We start from the raw sequence: 26,391 nt of genomic DNA, 5'->3' as shown, positions 1-26,391 counted from the left end.
ACTGAACAACAAGGATGCTTTGAAAAACATCATGCTCAAACTCAAAGCCTACTGGAGGCAGTTTTATTCTAGATCCATCATGTCTAAGCACTGGATAAAAACTGACTGCTATTTCTCTCCTGTAATAATTCTCTCATTAAATGTACTGATTTTGAGCATAGTGTCAACTATTAGCACTGAAATAAAATGGACATTTCCTTCTGTTGTGCAGTGTGTAACAGACAGAAAATTGGAATACTATTAAAAAAAACATATAGCTGCTGTGGTGATTTACTTCTTCACTTATCCCATGTGGTCACACTTCAACTGGCTAGCTATTTAAGAGCTATGAAGAAATTGGCTGAGTTACTTTTTCCTGAGGAAGTCCCCAGCACAGACCCACTCTCATGAGCTATGTTACAGAAGGAGTCAGTTCTCCTGACTTAGAGAGAGAACACATTTCCAGGCAGCAGGTTACATTTTAACTGCACTAAAATTATGGAAAGGTGTCCCCATTTCTTCACCTGCACAAACACAGTAAAGATCATTTTTAGAAACACGAATTTAAACAAATTGGTTCTACTGAAGCTCCTCTTGCAACGAAGAGGAAAAGCCCATTATTCTTGGTGATACTGCAATAAAACCACATTTTAATTTTATTTCTATATAAGATTATGCATCTATATCTAATGTGCATTCATACATACACACACACACACACACATATGTGTATAGAGACATTATAATGTCTAACATAATGCAACTGTTCCTTTAACATAGAAAGTTAAAGTGATACGAGCCAAAAGAGAGATGAATAATAAGAAGAAATTCAAAAGGAAATAGCTTTGAGATCAGTCATAGGTTGTAGAGCCCAAGGGACTCCTATGATCATCTCCTCTGATTTTCTGCACAAAGAAGATATATTTCACACACTAAAAATCTCTATCAAACCCAATGAATTGTAGCTGAAGTACACTATGTTTTTCAGTAAGACATCTAAAGAACTAGACTTATGACAAAGCCCTGCAACCCCTAACCATTGATGCAATTGCTTATCTTTATTCTTTAGATAGTATTTCCATTTAACTTATTCTAGGATTAATTTCCAGTCATTAAATCATGTTATGCCTCTGCTATCTTCTTTAGTAGTGACTGTCATTATCATTATTTGCAACTTTCAGCTTTTGCTACCTACAGATGCACAGCAGCAGTGATTTTGAATTTTTAGAGTAAGGATGTGGGGTAGCATTATCTGAGAACTGGTACAAACAGTATCACAGTATCATCAGGGTTGGAAGAGACCTCACAGATCATCAAGTCCAACCCTTTACCACAGAGCTCAAGGCTAGACCATGGCACCAAGTGCCACGTCCAATCCTGCCTTGAACAGCTCCAGGGACGGCGACTCCACCACCTCCCCGGGCAGCCCATTCCAGTGTCCAATGACTCTCTCAGTGAAGAACTTTCTCCTCACCTCCAGCCTAAATTTCCCCTGGCGCAGCCTGAGGCTGTGTCCTCTCGTTCTGGCGCTGGCCACCTGAGAGAAGAGAGCAACCTCCTCCTGGCCACAACCACCCCTCAGGTAGTTGTAGACAGCAATAAGGTCACCCCTGAGCCTCCTCTTCTCCAGGCTAAACAATCCCAGCTCCCTCAGCCTCTCCTCGTAGGGCTTGTGCTCAAGGCCTCTCACCAGCCTCGTCGCCCTTCTCTGGACATGCTCAAGCATCTCAACGTCCCTCCTAAAGTGGGGGGCCCAGAACTGAACACAGTACTCAAGGTGTGGTCTAACCAGTGCAGAGTACAGGGGCAGAATGACCTCCCTGCTCCTGCTGACCACACCATTCCTGATGCAGGCCAGGATGCCATTGGCTCTGTTGGCCACTTGGGCACACTGCTGGCTCATGTTCAGGTGGGTATCAACCAGCACCCCCAGATCCCTCTCTGTTTGGCTGCTCTCCAGCCACTCCGACCCCAGCCTGTATCTCTGCATGGGGTTGTTGTGGCCAAAGTGCAGAACCCTGCACTTGGAGCTATTGAACCCCATCCCATTGGACTCTGCCCATCTGTCCAGGTGGTCAAGGTCCTGCTGCAGAGCCTTTCTGCCCTCCAACCCAGTCACATCTGCCCCCAGCTTAGTGTCATCTGCAAACTTGCTGATGACTGACTCCATGCCCTCATCCAGATCATCTATGAAGATGTTAAAGAGGATGGGGCCCAGCACTGATCCCTGAGGGACACCACTAGTGACTGGCCACCAGCTGGATGTGGCACCATTCACCACCACTCTCTGGGTCCGGCCCTGCAGCCAGTTCCTAACCCAGCACAGAGTGTTGCCACCCAAGCCATGGGCTGACAGCTTCGCCAGCAGTTTGCTGTGGGGGACAGTGTCAAAGGCCTTGCTGAAGTCCAGACAGACCACATCCACAGCCTCCCCACATCCACCAAGCGGGTCACCTGATCATAGAAGGAGATCAGGTTAGAAAGGCAGGATCTGCCCTTCCTAAACCCATGCTGGCTGGACCTGAGCCCTTTGCCATCCCTCAGGTGCGCTCTTATCACCCCCAAGATAACCTGCTCCATCAGTTTCCCTGGCACTGAGGTCAGGCTGACGGGTCTGTAGTTCCCAGGTTCCTCCATCCGACCCTTCTTGTGGATGGGGACCACGTTGGCCATTTTCCAGTCTCCTGGGACCTCTCTGGTGAGCCAGGACTGCTGGAAAATGATGGAGAGCAGCTTGGCCAGCTCAGCTGCCAGCTCTCTCAGCACCCTGGGATGGATCCCATCTGGTCCCATGGACTTGTGGGTGTCCAGTTGTCTCAGCAGGTCCTGAACTAATTCTTCATGAATTTCCAGGGGAACACACCACTCCCCGACCCCATCCCCCAGTTCAAGAGGCCACTTGCCTCCTCCTCCCTCCTTACTGTTGAAAACTGAGGCAAAGAAGGCATTCAGGACCTCAGCCTTTTCTTCGTCATCAGTTATAGTGTTCCCCTCAGAAGGGAACAGCTTACAGAAGGTAAGGGTACCACTTACAAATTAATATAAATCATGGACAACAAAGATGATATAGGATCAGTTTGATACTAATAATAACTATGGCATTATTAATGTAGGGATGAGAATACAGTATGGCATGAAGTATGAATGTAAAGTTTTTGTCATGTAGTACTTAGACAACTTTTTTTTCCACTATCAGCAAAATTCTTGGCTTTTGTTTTTTAAAGGTGTGTTTAAAAATAAAGGTTTGTCTGGCAGAAATCTGTCACTTGGCTACATTACTTAGTCTAATACAAGATATAACTATCTCTTGAGCAAATCTTTCTTCTCAAAGAAAAAAAAATGAAAAAAGAAATAAGGAAAAAAACCCACAGAAGTTTTCAAGCTTCATTAGTATTTCAATATTGTTCCTGTTCTGCAGCCTAGGGCTGACTTTCAGAGAGATTTTTGGAAAATGATGCATGACATATTTATTTCCTCTGGCTACGTGCAAAATCTTATTTTAATGATCATGCATACTAGAATTATTACCACTGTACTTCAGGACTTCAGTAGAAGAGATTAATCCTTTGAGCTCCTTCTATTTAAAATGGCTTTAACTTCTGAGGAGCTGCCTGTGATTGCCTTATCATTTTCTCTTCAAATCTCAGGGACTCTCTGGTGGGTTTATGTCAGTATTCTTAGTTCATTTCTTGCACTAAGATTGCCAGTCCTGAAACAACTGCCAAGACCATTCAAGTGAAATTGCAAATTTTCATTTCAAGGTTTAGAAGCTAAGCTATTCTTTTTTTATTACTTTACAACATGATGCTACATGCTGTGCTATACCAGAAAGTGACATGAATAGCAAAATACTACATTCTCACTTTTTAGTTTTTCTTTTTTCCCTTTAGCTGAAAAACTTGCATTATTCCTACCCCTTTCTCAAAAGTAACAAGGTCTAACAAGAATAGATTTGATTTTTTTCCCCAGTTCCACTGACAGTCTTAAGTGTGCAAAAACATTTGTCATCTTCAGCTAACAAGTACTTTGTGAATCCAATTCACTGACAGAGTATATCTCTTGGATAAGGAGCAGCAATGCTTTAAAGACAATGTAAAAAATACTTCATTACTTTTATCATAAATTTTCAGCCAAATATCTGGAGTTACTCTTACTTTCTGTGCAATGTAATTTTGCTTATGCCTCTTTCACTGTGTTCTCATACTCTCTGTTGTTAAATCACAAGTCTTCCCAACACTCTCATTAGTAAAATGGGCATCTCTGCCAACAGCACTGCTGTAGGAGCACTCAGTAACTCTCTTCTACTGGAAGTCATACTGAGAGGATCCTGTTAGTAGAACTCCAACTGCAATAACTTCATTATACTCATAACTCATCACTATATTTGCTCTCATCCAAACCAGAGCATACATAAACCGCAAAAGCAGGAAAAAAAATGCAAGTAATAAAGTATAGTTAATGAGACCTGATATAGACATACCTCTAAAACAGCAAATTCTATTCCTCTTTACAACAAGAGAAAAAATGACTTGGCTACAACTCATTTGGCTTAAATAATAACTGTAATGTATTATACTGAAGATATTTTTGGAAATTACATCTATGCAACAGACTGCAAGGCCAAGTGTGAATTTATATTCTACCTTGTATTTGTCATTCACCTTATGCTACCTGAACTCACTCTACCACTAATCATTTTCTACAGACATTGTATTATTAGGATTTCAGTACTGAAAATATGTGGAACTCTTAAAATGAAGGGAAGAAGGCAATTTTCAGTTTAAGTGTACATTTCAACTGCTATGTGGAGGAACTCAGAAATTGATTAAAAAGCAAACAGTGAAATTTAATTACCTTCTAATGTATATTTGGATCAAAGAGAAATTAATTGAGAGAGAAATGGGGTTGAATAGCAAGGTAAAGGCTTTGCTATCCTCAAGAAACTAATCCTTCACATGGACACAAATGACATGAAAAAGGAGCTAACAGTGGCTTTAAGGCATGAAAAGATAAGTCAGTGGTAGCCTTTAATTAGATATAGATATCCAAGGAGAAACCAGAAAATTAATTTCAAAGTGCACTGGTGATGGAGCTGGATGGTCAAAGACAGGACTAGATTAAAAGAAACACAACAACCACTGAACCCTGTAGCAGTCAGTCATGGATATTGTCAGAGAACAAAGGTACGCTCTCAAGATAAATTGCAAATGCTGAGAAAGGCTGAGAGAGTTGGGGTCGTTCAGCCTAGAGAAGGCTCCAAGGAGACATTGTTGTAGCCTTTTAATACTTAAAGGCAGCCTTTATGATGGTGACAGTATTTTTCGCATGTCCCATTTTGATAAGATGAGGCATAATGCTTTTAAACTAAAAGATGAGGATATTCAGAGTAGATATATGGAATAAATTTTTTACCATTGAGGGTGGTGAAACACTAGAACTGGTTGCCTGGAGAGATGGTAGAGGTCCCATCTCCAGAAAATTCAAGGTTGAGTTGGATGGCAGTCTGAGCAACCCAATCCAGTTGATGATGTCCCTGGTCACTGCAGGTGGTGTTGGACTAGATGAACTTTAAAAGTCCCTTCCAATCCAAACCATTCTATGATTCAGTTGACACACAGCTTGATGCATTCTAGCACCTGAAAATATCTGCTGAAGATAATCCATCAAAAATTCTGTGTAGTATTGTGACTTCATTCCTATTACATACATGGGAGGAGTTAAATATTCACTTCTAAATAGCTGTTTTTTTTAAAAGAGGCCAAGGATACAACTGATGGCAGTAGCATGCCAAACATTTGCAACGTTTCATGCTGAATACATCTGATGTGGTCATGGATCATACTTCTTGAGCCAGGGAATAGACAGCCATATCTGAGTGAATGCAATACTGAACCTGATACGCAAGAATGCAAATGAAGTCATCAGTGATGCCAAGACTGGGGGCAGCCTGGGCTGCACTGATCATGCACTGGTGTGGTGGAGGGGCAGCAGCCCCAAAACTGTGGATTTTGCAGTCCTAAGGAATATGGGATAGGCAAGGAGTACAGTCAGGGCTCTAAATTTTAGGAAGGCAAACTTCCATCTTAAGGAATTAGTCAGTAGGACCCCATGGGAAAGGATCCCCAGAGGCAGAGGAGCAGAGCAGAGCTGGCAGATCTTTACATACGTTTTCCTTTCAGTGCAAAAGCTCTCTATCCCCATGTCTAAGAAATTGGGCAAGAAAGGGAAGAGACCAGCATGGCTGAATAGAGACTTGATGGTCAAAATAAAGAGCAAGAGGGAACCACACAGAGAGTGAAAGCAGGGACAGGTAACCTGGGAAGAGTATAAGAACACCACCTTGTTGTGGTCAGGAAGGCCAAAGCACAGCTAGAGCTGAAACTGTTGAGGGATGCAGAGAATAACAAAAAGGGCTTTTAAAGGTGCATCAGCCAGCAAAGAAAGGTTAAAGAAACAGTACCCCCTCTGAGGAATGACAGTGGAGAGCAGGTGTCAGCAGATGAGGAGAAGTCTGAGGAACTCAGTAACTTTTTGCCTCAGTCTTCACTGGCAATCTTGCTCCACCCCCCTCCTAAGTTGATGGACCACTAGGTGCAGACCAGCAGCATAAAGTCCCTCCCATTGAGAGGGAAGATCAAGTTCAGGACCATCTGATGAACCTAATCATACACAAATCTATGGACCTGATGAGATGCATCCCAGAGTTCCGAAGGAACTGGCTGATGTAAATGCAAAGTAACTCTCAATATTTGGAAAGTCATGGCAGTCAGGTGAAGCCCCTGGAGACTGGAAGAAGGGAAACATTACACCCATTTTTAAAAAGGGTGAAAAAGAGGACCCCGGAAACTACTGACCTGTCGGCCTCACCTCTGCATCCAAAAAGATCATGGAACAGGTCCTCTTAGAAGCCATACTAAAGCATGTGGAGGACAGGGAGGTGGCTTGAGACAGCTAGCAAGGGCAAGGCCTACCTGACCAACCCAGTGGCTTTCTATGATGGTGTAACTACACAGAGGACTCTGTGGACAAGGTCCTGTTCTAAGGGGAAAAGATCTGCCCACCAGGCTGCTTCTGTCTGGAGAAAATCCCCTCTCTTTATAGTAGGACTCTATTTATACCCTGCAAGTTGTTGTGCTGTGGTTTATTTCTTAATTAGTCAGAGGGATGATTTTTTCCAAACAACAAAAGGACTTCTGCAGGTGCCAGATAAATGTCCAGAAGGGTATCAAGCTTATCTTTATCAGCTCCTAGAAAGCCTTGGCTCTTTGTTTGGGGTCTGTCAGGACCTTGCGTTTGTGGGGCTGGTCTTCTTGGAGTGGTGGTACAGTCACCTCTTGCCTCCAAAGTTAAAAGGGAGTGCAGCCTCAGTGAGGCTTGGTGTGCATTGTGGATTACCATTTCCAATATTGAGCACATGAACAATTTTGACAGCTATCCTTGTGGGAATGCAACGTGAGAGGGAATAATAACGGGCAGTGTGTGACCAGTTTGACCTTCATTTCCACAGCTTCAGGATGTCTCCTATGGGGGAGCAAAGATAGTGGGATGCCTGCTTAATGAGAAAAACAAGATGTGATGTATGTAAAAGATTGGGTTGTGCTCACCTAGATTATGCTAATGTGTAGGTGTGTGGCCTGTGCTCTAGACTAAATAAATGGGAGTCAGAACAAAACAATAAAGGTCTTCGGTGGATTCACATTCAATTGTGTGGAGTCTGTGTTGTCCCTTGCCAACATTCTCACAGTGCATTGCATACACTTAATGAACTGTTACAATGCAATTACAATATCCATCATAATTCCAAACACCAACATAAGAACAACATAACCAAAACTTTCCACAACCAGTTAACTCCTTGTAGAGCTGAGGCTTTTGGCACTGTTTTAATTTTTTGGTGTGGTCCTGAAGTTGTGTATGTTCAGGATGTACAAGCAGTATCAAAGACGGTTGTCCCAGTCTCCACCCTGTGATGCAAGTTCATCACTCTTCTGGATGAGACGGCATTTCCCAAGGTTCTGGTTGTATCGCTAAGACATCCACATGGTCTCCTCAATCATTGTCCTGTAAGAAAACTTAGTGCTAGCCTCATTTGAGAAACCGGGCTCCACAGCTGAAAGCCGGGGACACCGAGCACTACTGAAGCGGCTTTTCCCATGGCCGTCCAGGGCTTCCCAGGCATACAAGGCACAGGGTTTTGTAAGCGTCATGGGCACAATGCCAACGGAAGGTAACTACGCTGCCTCTTCGACGCACCAGTCATGGGTCCCCCGCCAAGCAGGCGAAGCCAGGCGAGCCTGAAGGCTCCCCGGCCAGGCCGCCTCAGGGGCAGGCGGCGCACACCCAGCTCCGCCGCAACGCACTCCGCTCCGAGACACCGCCCCACCCCCCGCGCCACCCTCCCGCTCTGCCATTGGCCCAGCCTGGCCCACTCGGCAGCACTCTCACTTCTGATTGGCTGAAACTTCCGGGCTGCACTGGGGGGCGAATAGGGAACGGGGTTGTAGATCGGTCCCAACATGGTGGCGCACAGTCCCTTTCCTGTGGAAAGCAATGGGGGAGAGTGAAGCCTGAGGTAGCGGGGCCGGGGCCACAAGGTGCGGGGAGAGGGGATGAGGTGACGGCCGCCATGGCGAGCGACGGAGGCAGGAAGCAGTTCTGGAAGCGGAGCGGCGCGAAAGTGCCGGGCAGGTGAGCGGGGCCCCTAAGACGTGGGGCCCGCAGGCAGAGTCTCCCTGCGGCGGCCGCGGCCCTGTCCCGCCGGTAGCTGCAGTGCCAGGGGATGGGACGAACCTCTAGACCGGTAGTGCCGGGCCGCAGGGAGCGATTGCCAGCCCCGCTGCCGACGCGCGGCCGATCAGTTTCGTTGTCTGCCCAGCGCCGTGGTGGGGCATTGCTTGGACGCAGGAGGCTTGTGTGCAGTTCATCCGCCCGTCCCTCGGTTCTTTCGGTAGCTCAGTGGTCGGAGAGTTTCGGTGCTGGACGCCTCCAGTTATCTGGTCGAATTTCGCTGGTGGTCTTAGAGAGCGTCAGATGTAACTTGTATCATAAAAGTTACTAACTACCTGAACGAGCATCCCCAGCCTGATGTTATGATCCGAAGAGTTAGTGTGTTCGTGAGGATGTATTCTCTGGAAAATGTTGAATGTGAAAACGTGTTTGTAACTCTTAACGCGTTAAGGTGTTTTGTGACTTGATGAAAGTTATGATATTTTGAACTTCTATCCAGGAAGTTTATAGGAAGCTGTAGGCTTACAGTTATTTTAGTTTCTCCCTGGTATTTCAAAATATCATCAGTTTCCCAACTGTCTTCCTGAAGTGTGAACAGCAGACCCAGTGGTTCCCCAAGAGTCATATTAACTTGACTATTACATCAGGCTGGGAACAAATGTTCAGTTGATTATTTGACAGTAACATTCTCTGCTCCCATCCCTAAACTGGTCTCACAGTAGAGTAATTCAGTTTCTTATGTTATTTTTGTAATGCTGATGCATATTTCTGTTTCTCAGAGAACTGTTACTTCACACTGTTTACCTGAATTCAGCAAAAGAGTCCCACTCATTATTTAACTTCTTTCATTCTTAGTTACCTATAAACACAAACTGGCAGTGGCTTCCTTTCTTCAGCTACCAGATAACTCTGTCAATCCGACTGTCCTTGTCTCTCTGAACTTCTTATTTTGTAACTTTACTGAAATACTTTTTGCCCTCGTCAATTAGATAGGATCAATGAGGAGCTCCAGATACTTCATTTTTAGGCGTCTGCAGGCATGTAGAAAAATGAGGATGCTGAGGAGACCTTGCTTGTGATTTGTTAAAAAAATATTGTTTGCACTGTGGAGAGGATTATTGCTGCTTTATATTTTAATGAATTGCCATCGTGTTTATTTGTAGAGTGTCTGAAGGAAAAGTCTGATTCTGTCTACAGCGTGTGCCAAAAAGGGATGTGACACCTGACCCTCATGAGAGTGTAAAGCAAGAGAGCACAAAATCATGACTGTGGAGCAATATACAGTTGTGTAGAAGGACTGATGGAGGACTGACTTTTTGATTTATGTGGAATCATGTAAAAATCCATAGAATTGATAAATCACCACTCTCAGTCATCTCTAGGACTAACTTTGCTACTATTAATGTTGCCTTTGTAGTGTTAATCTAAGTGTCTATTAAAATTTGTGACTGCAGTCTTTTGGCTTGTTTCTGCCTCAAGTTTAATAAGGTCGGACTTATATTTGCAGTCTGGGTTTTTTCAGGAGGGTTTGTCTCCTTTTACATGTTTTTTTCTTAAGGTTTAGGTAGATATAAATGTTGCATATGATTTGCTTCTCTTAAAATCTCAGAGTTTTGTGGTAATAATTTTATTATGAAGCCGTGATGTCTTCTGTGGAGTCATTTTACTTACAAAATGATTTTATAGCTGAAAACTGGAAGGAAATTAACTGCTAGTTTGTAGAGAGCTTTATTCTTGCAATGTAGTGTTTTGCAATGTTAAATAAATCTCTTTGGAAGCTTAATAAAAGCCATGCTTTGTAATAAATATTTAATATGCCATCTTTTGCACTTTTATTTAAATTTATCAGTGTTGGAGTAATGGCTAAGAATTGACTGGTTGGATTTTGGGTGACGGAGTGAATACAAGATGAAATTTTTACAGTAAATTCTTTGATTTTTTTTTTCTCGAGAGGCATCAAGAAATGGTAAATCAGGAAAAGGAAATTGTTAAAAGCAACATTGATTCTTATTGTGGAGTTAATTTTTTTGCCTAGTTTAATTCTTGATCAGAGAAATAAGTTAGCCTCGGCCTCAAAAAAAGCTCCTACCAAAATGGATTTTTTTACTAAGTTGCTTTTTAGTATATGCTTCAGTTTGAGCTTCACTAGTTTTAGTGCTATGTGGAGTTTTTTGAAATATTGGAATGTTTTAGTTCTGTTTATTATTGACTATTTAATCCCAAATGTTCAGATAACTCTTTCTTTTCCTTTAGCATTCAACATGTCTATGGAGCTCAGCATCCACCTTTTGATCCATTATTGCATGGAACGTAAGTTAACTTAATATTTAAATATTCCACAGTATTTAGTTAATCTGTTTTTCAAATTTTGTCACTCTTGACTTCTCTTTTCTGATAACTTTCTGATGCTTGCCATGTTGGGAGCAACTAATCAGCTATTCAGTTCTTAACAAACATAGATTGCCAATTTTTGTTGTCTGTATAGCGCTGTATAAGTTGGAAATTGCATGGTAAATCCTTATCTTAGTTGAGCAGATGAAGCTTTAATGTATAAGTGGCTTTCCTGCATGAATATTTCTGTTCATGGCCTGGCTTTATTTGTCTGTATGTAAGAGAAAAGAATCAGGTTGTGGTGGAGGTCATTTGGAGGCAAAGGTGGGAATTTTGTTTTTGGGAAGAATAGATTTTGCATTAATTTAGAAATTTATGGCTTTAAATCATTATTAGAGCACAGTGTACATGAAAATGGCAATATTGTGTTAAACATAATAACCAAGTTAATGTTGATGACACACAACTATTGCAAGTGAATGATTTTTGTTGCCTCATGGCTTAAGTATTAAGAAAATGCTATATTCTGACAGCTTCTGCTTTTTACTTTTGTATTATTGTATTTTTTTTGAAAGACTGTTTTAATCATTGTCAAGGGCAAAGCCATTTCTGATTCATTGATAGAATTCGCAGCTTCATTGGAACTAACATTGCTGATAAAGTGTTGGTGCATATGAGCATTTTGGACAGAAAAATTTAGAAGGAAGAGTATTTGCTTGGAAAGAGGTATCCTTTCTAATGGGTTTTTCCAAGGGCCAGGTTGAAATGACAGAAGTAGTAGACATGTGCTAGTCAGTTTTCAGATGATAGAGTTTTAGGTATTTGAAGTGTGTGACCTTGAAGACTGAAGAAGGGAATGGGATTAATGGGTTTGAAATGTGGAGTTCTAAAGAGAGACCCAGTAACTAGAAGCTTAATGCTTGAAATGATGCATAAGAGGAGAAACAACTTGCTATTTTAGACAATGACAAGTTTGGTGAATATGTTGGTGTAGTAATACCTATTAGGAAAGATGAACCAGTAGAGTGACGAAAGGTAGGAGCAATCAGGGTACACTTAAATAACTAGAGGAATTACCCTGCCTATGAGGGAGCTAAGTTCTGAACCACATATATGCTGGAGTGTTTGAATGGGAAGGAAGGACAGGTTTAGTGAGTTTTGAAATGAGACTTGATTTGTTTATGAGAATGATTGCATTATGTGATTGCTTATGACAACTTAGGTCCTGATGATTTGATTACTGCTCCTGTGTTTATGCAGTAAGTGCCCTGAAAGGCCTGAAATCTCTACAGAAGTTCATGAAGGAAGTGAAGTGGAATGTGTCTGTCCTATAGACTACTGACTTGCCCTTGTTCTTGGACATTCAGATATATGTTGTCTGTCAGCTGTAACATGACTGGAGGGAGATAAATATTTGCTATCTAGGTTGTCAAGCATGAACTTTGGCTTTTGACCCTATCCATAGGGTTTTTCTTATTCCATTACTAGTTCTCTAAGTATTGTTTATTTATCTTGAACAGTTTGATAAAACCAGGTTCAAAGCCACCTACAACTCCAGTGAAACTGAAGAAAGTTAGCACTTTCCAAGAATTTGAAAGTAACACAAGCGATGCTTGGGATCTTGGGGATGATGATGATGAACTCTTAGCAATAGCTGCTGAAAACTTAAATACAGAAGTGGTCATGGAAACGGCTCACAAAGTAATTCAGAACCACAGCAAGCTACAAGAACAGCATAAATTTCAGGAAGAACATCTACAGGAAGAAAAACAAGCAGAATCTGCAGACCTGACCCCAATTGTCTGTGGTGATAATAGGCTTGTTAAATCAGTCAGTGAAGGTCATACATCAACTTCATCAGGTATGTTAAAAAATGGGGAAGGTAGTGGAAATCAAACGTGGAGAGCTATAATACTTGTCCTTTGATGCATTAACCCCTTCCCTATCTTTCCTTAATACCACAGGAAAATATTAGTAGCAATATTGATTTGTGGGAGATGCTACATGTGGTTCTAAACTGTAAAGTGTGTGAAAAATACATGGATGAAGGAAGAATAATTAAACTCTTGTTTTCAGATATAATACTGCTTCAGTTTTGGAAGGAAGTTTTGTTATTGTATATATTTTAATAGCTGCACCTAGATGTACAAAATTAACAGTATTCCTACTATTTTGAAAAGTTTTTTATTAAAATAAAAATTAAAATAACAGGGCCACAAGGATGATCAGAGGGCTGGAGCACCTCTCCTATGAGTTCAGACTGAAAGAGTTGGGGCTGTTCAGTCTGGAGAAGAGGAAGCTCCGAGGTGACCTTCTTATGGCCTTCCTGTATCTTAAGGGGGCCTACAAAAAAAGCTGGGAGGGACATTTTAGGATATCAGGCAGTGACAGGACTAGGGAGAATGGAGCAAAGCTGGTGGTGGGGAGATTCAGACTGGATGTGAGGAAGAAGTTTTTGAGCATGAAAGTGATGAGAGGCTGGAATGGGTTGCCCAGGGAGGTGGTTGAGACCCCTTCCCTGGAGGCGTTTAAGGCCAGGCTGGATGAGGCAGTGGCCAGCCTGATCTAGGGTAGGGTGCCCCTGCCCATGTCAGGGGGATTTGAGCTAGATGATCCTTGTGGTCCCTTCCAACCCTGACTGATTGTATGACTCTGTGAAAATGCTGCTCTAGAAAGTATGTTGAAAAAGTGTAGAATTCCATGCTCCATACATGTGGACTTAGAAATTCACCTCATGTTATTTTCTCTGTAAATTGCAATGCTCAATGATTTGTCTTTTTGTTACTGGTTTGAGTGGTGAGGAGATAGAAACAGCTTTCTGTAGCGGAAGTCCAGTAGACTTGCTGTTAGTATGAACTGTAATTGATCTGTTTTAATTGTAAAATAATGTTTAGAAGAAGAATGCTCCATCTGCTAAATCCAAATAGTTTGAAGTCTGAACTTGTACTCTACTTGAGTTTATATTTCTCTAAAATATAACTCCATTTTAAAGTTACAAATTAAGTTCAAGTTAGTAGTAGCCTTCTAAATAGTTGAGGCTAACTTATGCTTCTTCTTACCTTCAGATAATGCTAGTGAAAATACTTCCATGCAGAGGTCGCAGTCACTTCCACAAACTTCCACATCTCCCTTGGTGAGTGGAATGGCAGAATATAGTACCTCAGCTACTACTGCATTAACTGAAAGAGATGCATTCCGATTAGACAAATTTAAACAGCTACTTGCTGGCCCCAATACAGATCTTGGTGAGTATTTTATATAGGAGCTATGAATTACATCTAAACTGCCCTTTAACTGTAAAAATTTCCTCTTTGATGTACTGTTCTGCTAGGTGATTTGGTTAGGATCTCATCCTTACAACATTTAGCATTGATCATGCAAAAGACACTATAAAATCAATTCATACTTGTAATGTGCAATTTGCATGTGTCTTACTAATATGTAGGGTGTTAGATGGCTTTTCTTTCTCATGTTGTTCCTACTGGATTAATCTCTGGAGAAAAAGCAAAGTATACCTAGCTGTGTTCAGTGTGAATGCCTGATAATGGGATAGTATGTACTGTAAGAGTGATTTGCATGCCTAGAAATATGAATAGGTGTGGAAGTATTAGTACTTGTCTACTCAGTGAGCATTCCTCATGTTCACAGACTGATACAGTAGTTCTAGGTCTTGTCTGTTGTCTTGATTCTAGTTTAAATTTCTCAGAGACTCAAATATAGTTAATAGAACCAATAACAATTTATGAGATGCCTTTCCCTCTTCCCCCTTCTTTCCCAAAGAAAATGGAAATTAGATGTAGAGAGGAAAAGGTAAAGTACACCCAAATACGTAGTCTCACTTCGATTTGGAAGTTAGAAGAAAAAATTTAACAATAAATAAAAGGTATTTAAGGTAGGGAAGTTACAAAAGGTGTAAGGAAGGGTGCAAAATATGTAAATACGACCAGATTTGATAGCAATGGTTTTGTCCACCTTGTGAGTTATGGTCACATAGCAAAACAAAGGTCAGCAGGAGATAGGATGGTGATGCTGGCAAGGAGAGAGGTAGGGTGAGAGAGAAACAGGAAGTTCCTCTGTTTCTTATGGGCGTCTAGACAGGAAGTGGGATGGGCTAACCACCACACCTGGTAGTGTTCAGACCCACCCCTGGGGAGGGGTCAGGAGGACCTGGGGTCAGGGTCAAGACCACTCCCCCAGGAGGGTTAACCCTTTACATCTATGAGTGCTGACATGTTAATGTGAAAACAAATGTATTATTAGATAAGTTGGCTGTACCCTTTATGCACTAGATTTTAACTGATCAACAGTAAATAACTGCTGAGAGGGTATCAAAGAATCAAAGGATTCTGTATCCTCTGTGAAAATCTTAAGTGGAAATGGTGAACTGCATTTGGAGAATGTTAGTGGCCACTTAGAAGTAGCAGCTTATATGAGAATACTTACTGAAGAAAACAAAACCATTCTGGAAGTTACATACAGGAAACTTATGTAAGGAAGTACAAACTGTATATTTGCAGTTCTTGAAGTGACACTCTTCTGCCCTGTAGTTGTGAGACTTCTTCAACATAATGTAGTTCAACTTGTTATTGTTTTCTTTTTAAATTTCTCTTCCTTTGTGCTGTGTCTAGTAAAGTAGAATTATGCAAGTAATGCTAACTAGATGAGATATAACACTTTGGTGAGTTATAGGACATTGTTTAGAAAATGCAACTGTAAATAAACTCTAAGGTGTTAAACCAAATTAAGTATTTTGTAGGACTTTGAAAATGAGAAACACACATGACTTTTTGCCCTTTGATCTAATGCATGTTACAAGATATGGCATTGTGAGTGACCTGGAAGCTTATGTAACTTTTAGGAGTGTAGTAATGATAGATATAAAGCACCAGCACAGAGAGAGTGATTTCCCATTGGAATGGGCTGCCCAGGGAGGTGGTGGAGGCACTGTCCCTGGGGGTCTTCAAGAAAAGACTGGATGAGGCACTTAGTGCCATGGTCTAGTTGATTGGATAGGGCAGGGTGATAGGTTGGACTGGATGATCTTGGAGGTCTCTTCCAACCTGGTTGATTCTATGATTCTATGATATCTTTGTTACGTAAAGTTACAAAGTCAGAGGGAAGACAAAGTTGGATTTAAACCTATCCTTTTCACTTTTTGCTGTCTTATTAGATGGGAATACTTTCCCAATAGAATGGATTAGATGTGAAAGTAATATGCTTGAGAAGGGAGTGAAAAAAATTCCACTCTTATTAGGAGTCACCCTGACTCCTGTGAAAGTTTAGCCAATGTTACTTAAACAAATTGAATTTATGTTTTTCCTTCTTGAATTTCCTACATCTCACACAGAAATATAGGAATATGAAGTCTGAGTATGTTGCACGTGATACTACTAAAATGTGAAAAATATCTAAAACTCTATCTTTTCTTATAAAAATTACTATATGCCTTTTCTTTGTGTATGGGAAGCTTGTTTTTTTCCCTCACAGTACAAACTGTAATGAATACAAAATTTGAAGTTATGTGAACTGGCATTTTAAGTGTAGTTTTCATGTTGACTTCTGTATTTGGGATATGTCCAGTACATATCCCAATATGTCTATAAATGATGCATTATTTTTCTTAGGGAAAGAAATTAAGTCTGTCTTGATGACAGGCAATTATGATCATGGAGTTATTTGTAGTAGATCGTACGTGATTGTAGTAGTTAGAATACATTATGTACTGGGGGAAGCGCGTGCATGCGTATGTGCTAGTGCATGTGGATATGCATATGGCCATGTCTACAATGCATCACAATCTGTGTGGGAGCATTTTTGGGAGATGTTTCATTTAGCTCCATGTTACAGCGAAGACTGTTTAAAAAAGAACCTTGTTTTATAGTGATAGTAATAGCCTGCGAAACTTGTGGGTTGTATGTGGTGGTAGTTTTGTGTGGTATTCTGTGGCTGTTTGTTTGGGTTTTATTTGTTTGTTGTTTTTAATTCAGAGTAATAGTAAAATAGTAAAAGTAGACTAAGGTAGCATGTAGATAGCAGGTTCCAAACTAACATTTGTAGCAATGAGGGGACAGGTAATGATTCTGTTGTAGCTGTCTCATTCTTTGTGTGTGATCTTGTAGTTTGCCTGAGTCTTTATTTGCAATTTTTTGGTTAGATTCACAGACAGTTGGGCATTGTTTGTCATGATGAATTGAATTAGTGAGCAGCTGTCTTTTGAGACATCTCAGCAAGTATTTCTATTAATTTCTGTGTGTAGCTGTGTTTTGTTTGGAAATAGTAACAGTGGAATTAAAGTATTTTTGTTGAATTTGTTTTCTTAATAAAGTTTTCCATATTGTTGAAAGATTATTTGACAAGGTCTTTCAAAAACTGCAAAACATAGTTAATTTGGGGAACTAAAACAATGCCATATGCATTTTCAACTCAACGCCATGCTCTTACCATAATGTGAAAAATCAACATAGACCAAGAACACAAAGTAATACAAATGACCTTGAAATCTTTTTAGACACAGTTATGTAGTCATGCTAGATTGAAAGAGCATGTAAATTTGGAAGTGATGATTGTTTAACCATAAGGTTGGATATTGTGACATTATGAAAATAGGTAGGTTCTATCAACCTCATCAAATTATACACTGAGCAAAATAATATACTAGGTATAGACTGCAATTACAATATGAATCCACCAGTAAATATTACATGAATATAAAGAAAGTCACTCAGTTTTTTTGTATACAGTTTTATTCAGCAGATTCTTACAGAAGTAAATAGTTATTAGAGCCTGGCAGAGTTGGAGAGCACAGGAAAGGAAGGGAGAAGGGTAATTCTAGGATTCTCAGAATACAGAAGAATTAATTCTTTTAGGTTACTTAGTCTCTTTGTTCATAAGTAAGAGTTATTTGCATGGCTCAAGTGCCTTTAATTTTTAATATTTCATAGTGCTAAAGTCACTCTCACTCCTGTAATTGCCCTTTGTACTTGTTCTGAGTCTCCCCTTAAGCCCTCCTGAGCACTTGACTTCTCTGTCCTGCAGGCATTTTTGTTGTTTGCATGATAAACAGATGCAAATAATGTGCTTTATTTGGCATATTGGCATTTTTGTTTGAATATTGCTATATTGTTACTACCACTGTAATAAATGGAAGAAGTATAATGTGAATTGGGTGTCAAGAGTAGTTAGCTATATAAAAAAAAACAACGAACCAACAATCAATAAAACAAAAAACCCTGAAATACACCCTATTATCTATAGAAATGCTACTTCTAGGTTTATGATTTATGTTGCAGGAGGGAGGTATTCAAGAGCCCTAACAATATAGCTTGGAGTAGTAATACAATGCAAAGAATGGGAAAATAATCTCATGAAGTTAAAATTACAGAATGAAAGTGATAAATAACCTGAAGCATGTTACAGCAAGGAACGTGAGTGGGTAGGAGTAGGCTGTTCTATGAAGCAGTTTTGATATGAGTCTTGGCTGACCCCTGTTAATTAACTGATATTGAGGTATAGTGGTTGCAAATTCAGGAAACGATATAGAACTGGAGGCAGCAGTAAAACTGGGCGTAGTAGACACCTGCAGAGTAGACTGTAGAGCAATGTGTCTGTGTAGCTTCCCACTCCTGGTACTGCATATGCTAGTTAATTCAGGGAAACCAATTTACACAAGTTGTTCTGTGCAATCAGCCTGTGCTTATGCTTGCCTTGCAGTCAGTTTGATGTAGATTTACTTCAAGCCTTGTCTTTCCTTGTAATCGACCTTCACATTACTAAGTGAAAATGGACTATTTATAGAATCTTTTGCAAATGGATGCTTTAACAGAAGGGATCAATGAGACTTAAGCAAAGCAGCATAGGAAGAGTGTTTCAGAAAAAAAAGTTTTTTCCTTCAACAGACCACTATTTGCATATTTAAGAAACCTACATCTATTAGGTTTCAAATTTATGTTTAATTTTATTAAATTTGTTAAACTTGAATATTTAAGTAGTCTTGTACAATGATCAGGGAACTATTTACAGTTCAAATAGAGTGGAAAGCAAACTATGTTGTTAGACTGACTTAGAACAACAAACAGGTCATCTCATGACTGTAAGCTCTGCATTGCAGGTGTATGGTAGGTTTTGTAATTTCAATTTAAAGGATAACGTGTTAAAAACAGCGTTAAGGAAGTGTTTTATCTTCCAATAAACTAATTTTCTGCTTTACACACATGTGACTAATGGATATATATAATTGGATATCAGAAACATGTTTACTGTTGGTTGTTCATTGATATAAATAAACTTGGTGTAGCATGTTCTTTAGATTCAATGAACTTTCAGACAATTGTAGTACTAACACTCTCCAACATAACACATGCATATCAAATATTTCAGAGTCAAAACAATTAATTTCATTAACACATAAAGTTGTTCTGTGTGTTAAGGTGACTTTTTCTCTTTAGTCACAATGTGTTCCAAGTTGAACAAAATAACATTAAAGTTTCGCCTTACTACTTTAGTAAAAACATTAAAAGGCCCTGTATGAGAATCCATGAAAATAGGAAAGTATTCTTGTCTTAAATTTACCCACAATGCTATATCCTACAATAGACTTTCAAAAGCTCTATTTCATTGCACTTTTAAAAAATTCATATATTTCTCTTATTTATTCTAACAAAATATCCAAACCAAAAACTTTTGTGGAGATAACCCCAAGCTGCTGAGTGAGGTGCTATTTCTTAGCCAGAATTTTGCTCGAATGACATTTATGCTCCTATTTCATAGTATTCAAAATACCAGTTAAAATAATTCAATTAATTAATTTGGGACTGCTCTCAGTCAACTTGCCCCTGAACCTGTGCTGATACTAGTAATCGTGTGGACCCAGGTTCAGGGCCTGATACTTGACATTGTTGAACTTTGAGGTTTTTCTGCGCCCTATCTTGAAGCCTATCAAGGTCCATCTGGATGGCATTCCCTTCCTCATTTGAATCAACTGCGCCACTCAGCTTGGTTTTATCTGCAAACTCACCGAGGGTGCACTCGGATCTGCTGTCCATGTTATTGATGAAGTTATTAAATAGTATTTGACACATGGAATCTTGAGGAACACCTTGTTATTCATTTTCATTGGAAACTGAGCCACTGACTCTCTTGGACATGGACATTCAGCCAATTCTGTCTAACCATCAAAACCATATCCTTCCAATTACTGGCAAGAATGTTGTGGAAAAAAGCAGGAAAAAGAGACTTACGTTGTTTTCTTGTAGCAAGGATTTGTTAGTTTTGACTTGGAATAGGAAAAAATCCTTGCTCAAGTTCCAAACACCATCACTGAATCAAGTTTTTATGGGGAGGTGGGAGGGAAGATGAGGAAGGTTAAGGCTGAACAGATGCAGATCCCGGTACCCTAAATATTTTCCCTTCTGTTTTGCTCAAGAGCTTTGGTATTCAAGTATTATTTGCACTGTGAACTTCTCAGAAGATAACTTGTTCCACTTCTTTCAGGAAATACTTGCCTATAAAATGAGTATCTCATCTATTTTTTATTAATATCAATTGTTGCTGCCTGGCATAGATAGTAAAATAATTTCTTTTCTGGTTAAATCCACAGAGAGCATTCTAAAGCCAGTGGTGTGAACATCATTCAGTACTCTTAGCACAGTCTTTAAAACTCCCATGTTATACTTATGGGAGTAGGTTCCTTTCAGCAAGGAGAAAGCCTGCAGAGAGTGGAAGCAAGGACAGGTAACCTGGGACGAATACAAAGAAATTATTTGTGCAACCAGAGCTCAGGTTAGGAAAGCTAAGTCACAGCTAGAATTAAATGTGGCTAGGGACATTATGGGAAAGAAGAAGAACTTCTTCAGGTATATTAGTGAGAAAAGGAGGACTAGGGAGAATGTGGGACCCTTCCAGAAGGGAAATGGAGTGCTGGTGACAAAAGATATGGATAAGGCTGAGGTGCTCAATGACTTCTTTGGCTCAGTCTTCAAAGGCAAGGGCTCCAGCCACAATGTCCAAGTCCCAGAGGCCAAAGGTAAGGCCTGGGAGAAGGAAGATCTGCCCACTAGAATTGAGGATCATGTTTGTGAGCACCTAAGGAAACTGAATGTGAACAAGTCCATGGGGCCTGACAAGATCCGCCCATGGGTCCTGAGGGAACTGGCAGATGAAGTTGCTAAACCACTGTCCATCATATTTGAAAGCTCATGGCACTGGTGAAGTTCTGCTGACTGGAAAAGGGCAAATGTAATGCCCATTTCCAAGAAGGGAAAAAAGGATGACCCCGGGAACTACAGACCAGTCAGGCTCTGCAAATGCAAATAGAAAACAAAGCATAGGTGCTTGGTGGTAACCAGCATGGCTTCACCAAGGGCATATCATGCCTGTCAAATTTAGTGGCTTTTTATGGTGAGGTCACTGCGGCAGTGGACAAAGGAAGGGCAACTGACGTCATCTACCTGAACCTGAGTAAGGCATTTGACTCTGTCCCACATGACACCCTGGTCACCAAACTGGAAAAACATGGACTTGATGGGTGGAGCATTGTTGGATAGGGAATTGGCTGGATGATCTCAGGCAGAGAGTGGTGATTACCAGTACAACGTCCACCTGGAGATCAGTGACAAGTGGCATCCCTCAGGGGTCAGTGCTGAGACCAGTGCTGTTTAACATCTTTGTCAGTGATATGGACAGAGAAATCAAGTGCACCCTAAGCAACTTTGCAGATGACACCAAGCTGTATGACACAGTCATCTTGCTAGAAGGCAGGGATGCCATCCAGAGAGACTTGGGCAGGCTGGAGTGGCGGGCCCACCCAACCTCATGACATTCAACAAGGCCAAGTGTAAGGTCCTGTACCTGGGTCAGTGCAATGTCAAGCACAAATTCAGACTGGGTGATGAATGGCTGGAGAGCAGCCCTGAGGAAAAGAACCTGGGGGTTTGGGTTGATGAAAAGGTCAACATGAGCTGGCAGTGTGCATGTGCAGCACAGACATCCAATCCTGTCCAAGGCTGCATCAAGAGAAGCATGGCCAGCAGGGCAAGGGAGGGGATACTCCCCCTTTACCCTGCTCTCATCAGACTGCACCTAGAGTACTATGTGCAGTTCTGGAGTCCCCAACACAGGAAGGACGTGGAAGTGTCAGAGCGAGTCCAGAGGAGGGCCACGAAGATGATCAGAGGCTGGAGCACCTCTGCTGTGAGGACAGGCTACAGGAGAAGAGAAGGATTCGAGGAGACCTTGTAGTTGCCTTCCAGTATCTGAAGGGGACCTACAGAAGGGCTGGGGAGGGACTATTTACAAGGTCTTGTAATGACAGGAGAAGGAGTGATGGGTTTAAATTGTCAGAGGGGAGATTTAAATTAGATGTTAGGAAGAAGTTCTTTACAATGAGGATGGTGAAACACTGGAACAGGTTGCCCAGGGAGGTTGTGGATGCTCCCTCCCTGGAAGTGTTCAAGGCTAGGTTGGATGAGGTCTTGATGTGGGAGATGTCCCTGCCTATGGCAGGAGTTAGAACTGGGTGCTTCTTGAGGTCCCTTCCAACCTAAACCATTCTATGATTTTGCCTTAGTTTTTGTAATCTTCTGTTCATTTGTTTTCTCCTATCTTCTGACACCAACTGCATCTACTTCTGCTTCTATGGCTTTTTGCGTGAAGTAGTGGCCAAGATGTACTTTTCTGTTTTTTGTAGGAAAGTGCCTTAAAAGATTCTTACCATGTATTTAGAGCATTGGATTGGACTTTGCTCCTGTTTTTTTTGTATGCATTCAGTATAGCCCTTTTCCCTTAATCTTCTCAGTGTAACAGTGCTTGCTTAAAAAAAACCCAAAACACTAATGAAGTGCCTAACAGAGCTATTATTCATTTTGGAAATCAGTTGCTGTGGTTGCCATAGTAATAACAAGCTCTTTATTAGAGCTACTTTCTATATATGCTGTCTGTATTTATGACATGCTGCTGGGGGAGCTACAGTTCTGCAGATCTATGCTCTTGAAAGAATTTTCCAGCTTTGTACAGTTAAATTATCCAAAGAATTTATGATATAGGAACATAAAATGTTGAAATGTAGTTTATCATATCTATTGTGGAGTTGTTCATGCAGACCTACACTTCATGTAACCATTTGCAGTAATCTCAAGTAACAGCTGTATCAAGAATTAATTATGAATGCAGAGAAAGTTTGAACTCCTTTAGTATTTCTTGACTTACCATTCTATTAGTTAAAAATAAATAAAAAATGAAGTTGGAGTTCTGAGAAAAATACTTGTAAACTGGGTTGTTTCCCTCATGTGTTTTAGGTGTAATGGGTAATAGCACCAGTAATAGCTCATGGGGCTAGAAATCTGGTAATGGCATGTTGCCTTTGTAGAGTGCCACATGAAATATTTGTAGCATGTGAAGAATCTTTAAGTGTACTGAAGTAAAAGGATGCTATTCTAAGGTTTCTTTTAGAATAATTGCTTTAAACCTTTTCAGAGAGAAGAAATGTATATCTGAATGTATTGTAGTAAACCAAAATTTTCCAGAAGTAAATCAGTTTATACCAGTTTGAAGCATTTACATACCACATTGTCTCTTCATAAGATACCCTAACCCAATATTTCTGAAAAAAAAAACACCCACAAAAAACCCCTCTCTTTTAAGCAGAAGTCACAGTTGGGTAATGCTAGCAGATGGGGATATTTTTCATCTAATCAATAGGGGTTTATAAATATTTTGATACTTATCAGTCACAGAATTATGTAAAAAAATGAGAACTGAAAGACAGAATAGCAGTGAGTGTTCAAAGTGTTGTTTCGGAAAGTATCCTTTCATTCTGAAGTAGTTGATAGACAAGATTTTACAAATACTGCTTTTGGATCTGGCTAATTTCAGCTCTGAATCAGTAGGCTAAACTCAGTTCTGTACTCACATTTTTAACAAGCGATCCTGACTGTGACAAGAATGTTCTGTAACTACTCATTTTCCAAATAATTGTTCTGGAATTTTATGAAAATTGTAATTATGTTGAAGCAAGGATTTTTTTTGGTGGTGGTATCTTGATAGAAAATGTGTCTGATTTGTAGGTGCTGTTAAAACTGCTTTGTAGAAATTCTGTGCTGGTTAACATGTTCTTTAGCTCATAACTGGGACATCCCATTCCTTGGGAAATTGACAAGGGGAAGGAATTAATTTTATGACAAAAAATTGCAATTATGCTTTGGCTAGGGAGAATGTAACATTTCAACCAATGACAAATAGTTCAATGGATAATTAGATGTTAAATAGAGGGTAAGTTCCAAGGTGCAAGTACTTTTTTTTGGTACTCTCAGTGATTCAGTTGAGGATGGATTTCTTCTCATGCCTTTATTTAAAGTGTTACATTTAAAGTTAAAAATTATGGAGCAGACATATAGTCTAATAGACTTTTACAAGACAGTGATTTCCAAGTTTGAAACCTTCACACTGGTACTTCCATACAGCTACATTCTTACTATATGATTGGAGTCTCTTTGTACTCTACACAGCAGAAATATGGTATCTTTGAATTCATTCTTTATTTACTCCTAACTTAATTCCTGTTTAACTTCATTAAAGCTGAAATCATGAACACTTCAATAGCCAAGGACTGATTTGGGGAAAAAGGCATGTCTATGGTATCACAGGTGTGGAAGTGCTGTGGGCATTTAAAAAAAAAACCCAAAATACCAAACCAAAACCATCCTCAAAAAACCCACAAAACTATCACTTAAATGCAAGTCTTCTATTTAGAACTATTGTGAAGGCATACAGCTTAAAACCAAGACAGTTGTGAATGAACATGGTAAAAGAAAGCTGTGAAGTTCAGCTGATCATTTTATTGGAAGAAAAACTAAAATCAAGCCTTTTTCTTTTTTGGTGTAAAATATTAGCCATTTCTACTTCTGTGTAAACAATTATTGAAATAAATGTAGTGGAAACCAGTAATTTACAAATTCTTCTGTTTTTTCCTCAATTTTGGTTGCATTTGGATAGGTGCTCTAGCAATGTGTTCATCTCAAAGAAGTAACAGTAAGCAAACTGGACCCTATCATTTGCTTTAGTAACTAACAAAAATAAGTGAATAGAAATATTTCAGGAATTAAATGTAGCCTGCACCTAGACTCCTCATTTTGACCACTGGATGGTTTCTCTGTACACCATCAACTGCAGAATATTTTTTGACAGTTCTTTTATATTGTACTGATCTTCTGTTCTGAAGATGACCTCCAGTAAGGGTAGAATGCTTAAGTGTTAATAGAAGACCTTGTTGACTTCTTGCAATTTGGTCAGAGAAGGCTTTTATATTATTGTCTGTTAATACACAGTGTATATTAGAGTTATATTAGATACTATAATATGTAGTGTACAATATAATTCCCCTTTTTTTGTATGTTATACTAAAAAGCAATAAAGAACTCAAATATCGAGGGATAACTAGGAATTAAAAATACTTTGCAGATTGAGTATTTTGGTATGTATAAAGATTCAGCTGCATCATTGGACTTTTAGCCTTTTAGTTTGTCTGCTTCACCTTACCAAGACTAAGAGCATAGGGGAGTTTGGGAGCGAAAAAGGTGAGACCCTCCTACTGGGACATGATGTTCAGAATGGACCCATTTGCCCTCTGAACTCTGTCAGAAAGTGAGGTTAAATCCACTATTTGTCCCAGACTTGATCAGTAGTTTATGCTTATGAATTGGTGTTTCAGTGCAGTGCTTTAACATTTTGTGTTGTATGTAATTTTGAGATGGCAGCAGTTGTATAACACTGTTTCAGTAGCTTGTTAAGTATCTTACAGTTTTATAAGAAATTCAAGCAAGGGATCTTTAGTATTCTGTAAAATTGCAAATAAATGTGTCTCTTACCACTAGCTTATTACATGTGGACAATTGTCCCTTTTGTTGGTATCACCAGGGGTTGATCAGTGTGTTGGGCCTTAGTGGTGTCTCAGCTTAGGGACAAGATACTGAGTCACAGCTGCTGGGAGATGAAGAGGTTGAGAGCAGCTCTGTGGAGAAGAACTCGGAGATACTTATGGATGAAAAGCAGGACATGAGTTGGCAATGCAAGCTCACGGCGCAGAAGGCCAACCGTATCCAGTGCTACATCAAAAGAAGGGTGGCCAGCAGGTCAAGGGAGGTGATTCTACCCCTATACTCTGAGGAGCCCTTACCTGGAGTACTGTGTCCAGTTCTGGTGTCTCCAGCACAGGAGAGTTATGCACCATTGGAACAGGTCCAGTGCAGGGCAACAAAACTGATCAAAATGCTGGAACATCTCTCCTAAAAAGAAAGGTTGAAAGACCTGCAGCTGTTGTTCAGCCTGGAGAAGAGAAGGCTCCACAGAGACTTTATTCTGGCC

At 40.2% G+C, this 26,391-nt stretch overlaps 1 protein-coding gene across 2 annotated transcripts in view; it reads left to right on the top strand.

Moving 5' to 3' along the window:
- The first annotated feature begins 8,499 nt into the window (after positions 1–8,499).
- TBC1D22A (TBC1 domain family member 22A) overlaps positions 8,500–26,391 on the top strand; it is a 187,107-nt gene continuing 169,215 nt past the window's right edge. For both annotated transcript variants that reach the window (XM_064142446.1, XM_064142447.1), the window contains exons 1-4: positions 8,500–8,667; positions 10,960–11,016; positions 12,558–12,898; positions 14,103–14,282. In XM_064142446.1, coding sequence (XP_063998516.1) covers positions 8,606–8,667; positions 10,960–11,016; positions 12,558–12,898; positions 14,103–14,282 — 640 coding nt within the window. In that variant the 5' untranslated portion in view covers positions 8,500–8,605. The remainder of the gene's footprint in view (positions 8,668–10,959; positions 11,017–12,557; positions 12,899–14,102; positions 14,283–26,391) is intronic.

This window comes from Pogoniulus pusillus, chromosome 4 (assembly GCF_015220805.1).
Source record: "Pogoniulus pusillus isolate bPogPus1 chromosome 4, bPogPus1.pri, whole genome shotgun sequence".
Classification (NCBI taxonomy): Eukaryota; Metazoa; Chordata; class Aves; order Piciformes; family Lybiidae; genus Pogoniulus; species Pogoniulus pusillus.
This window is presented reverse-complemented; position numbering and strand designations above follow the sequence as displayed.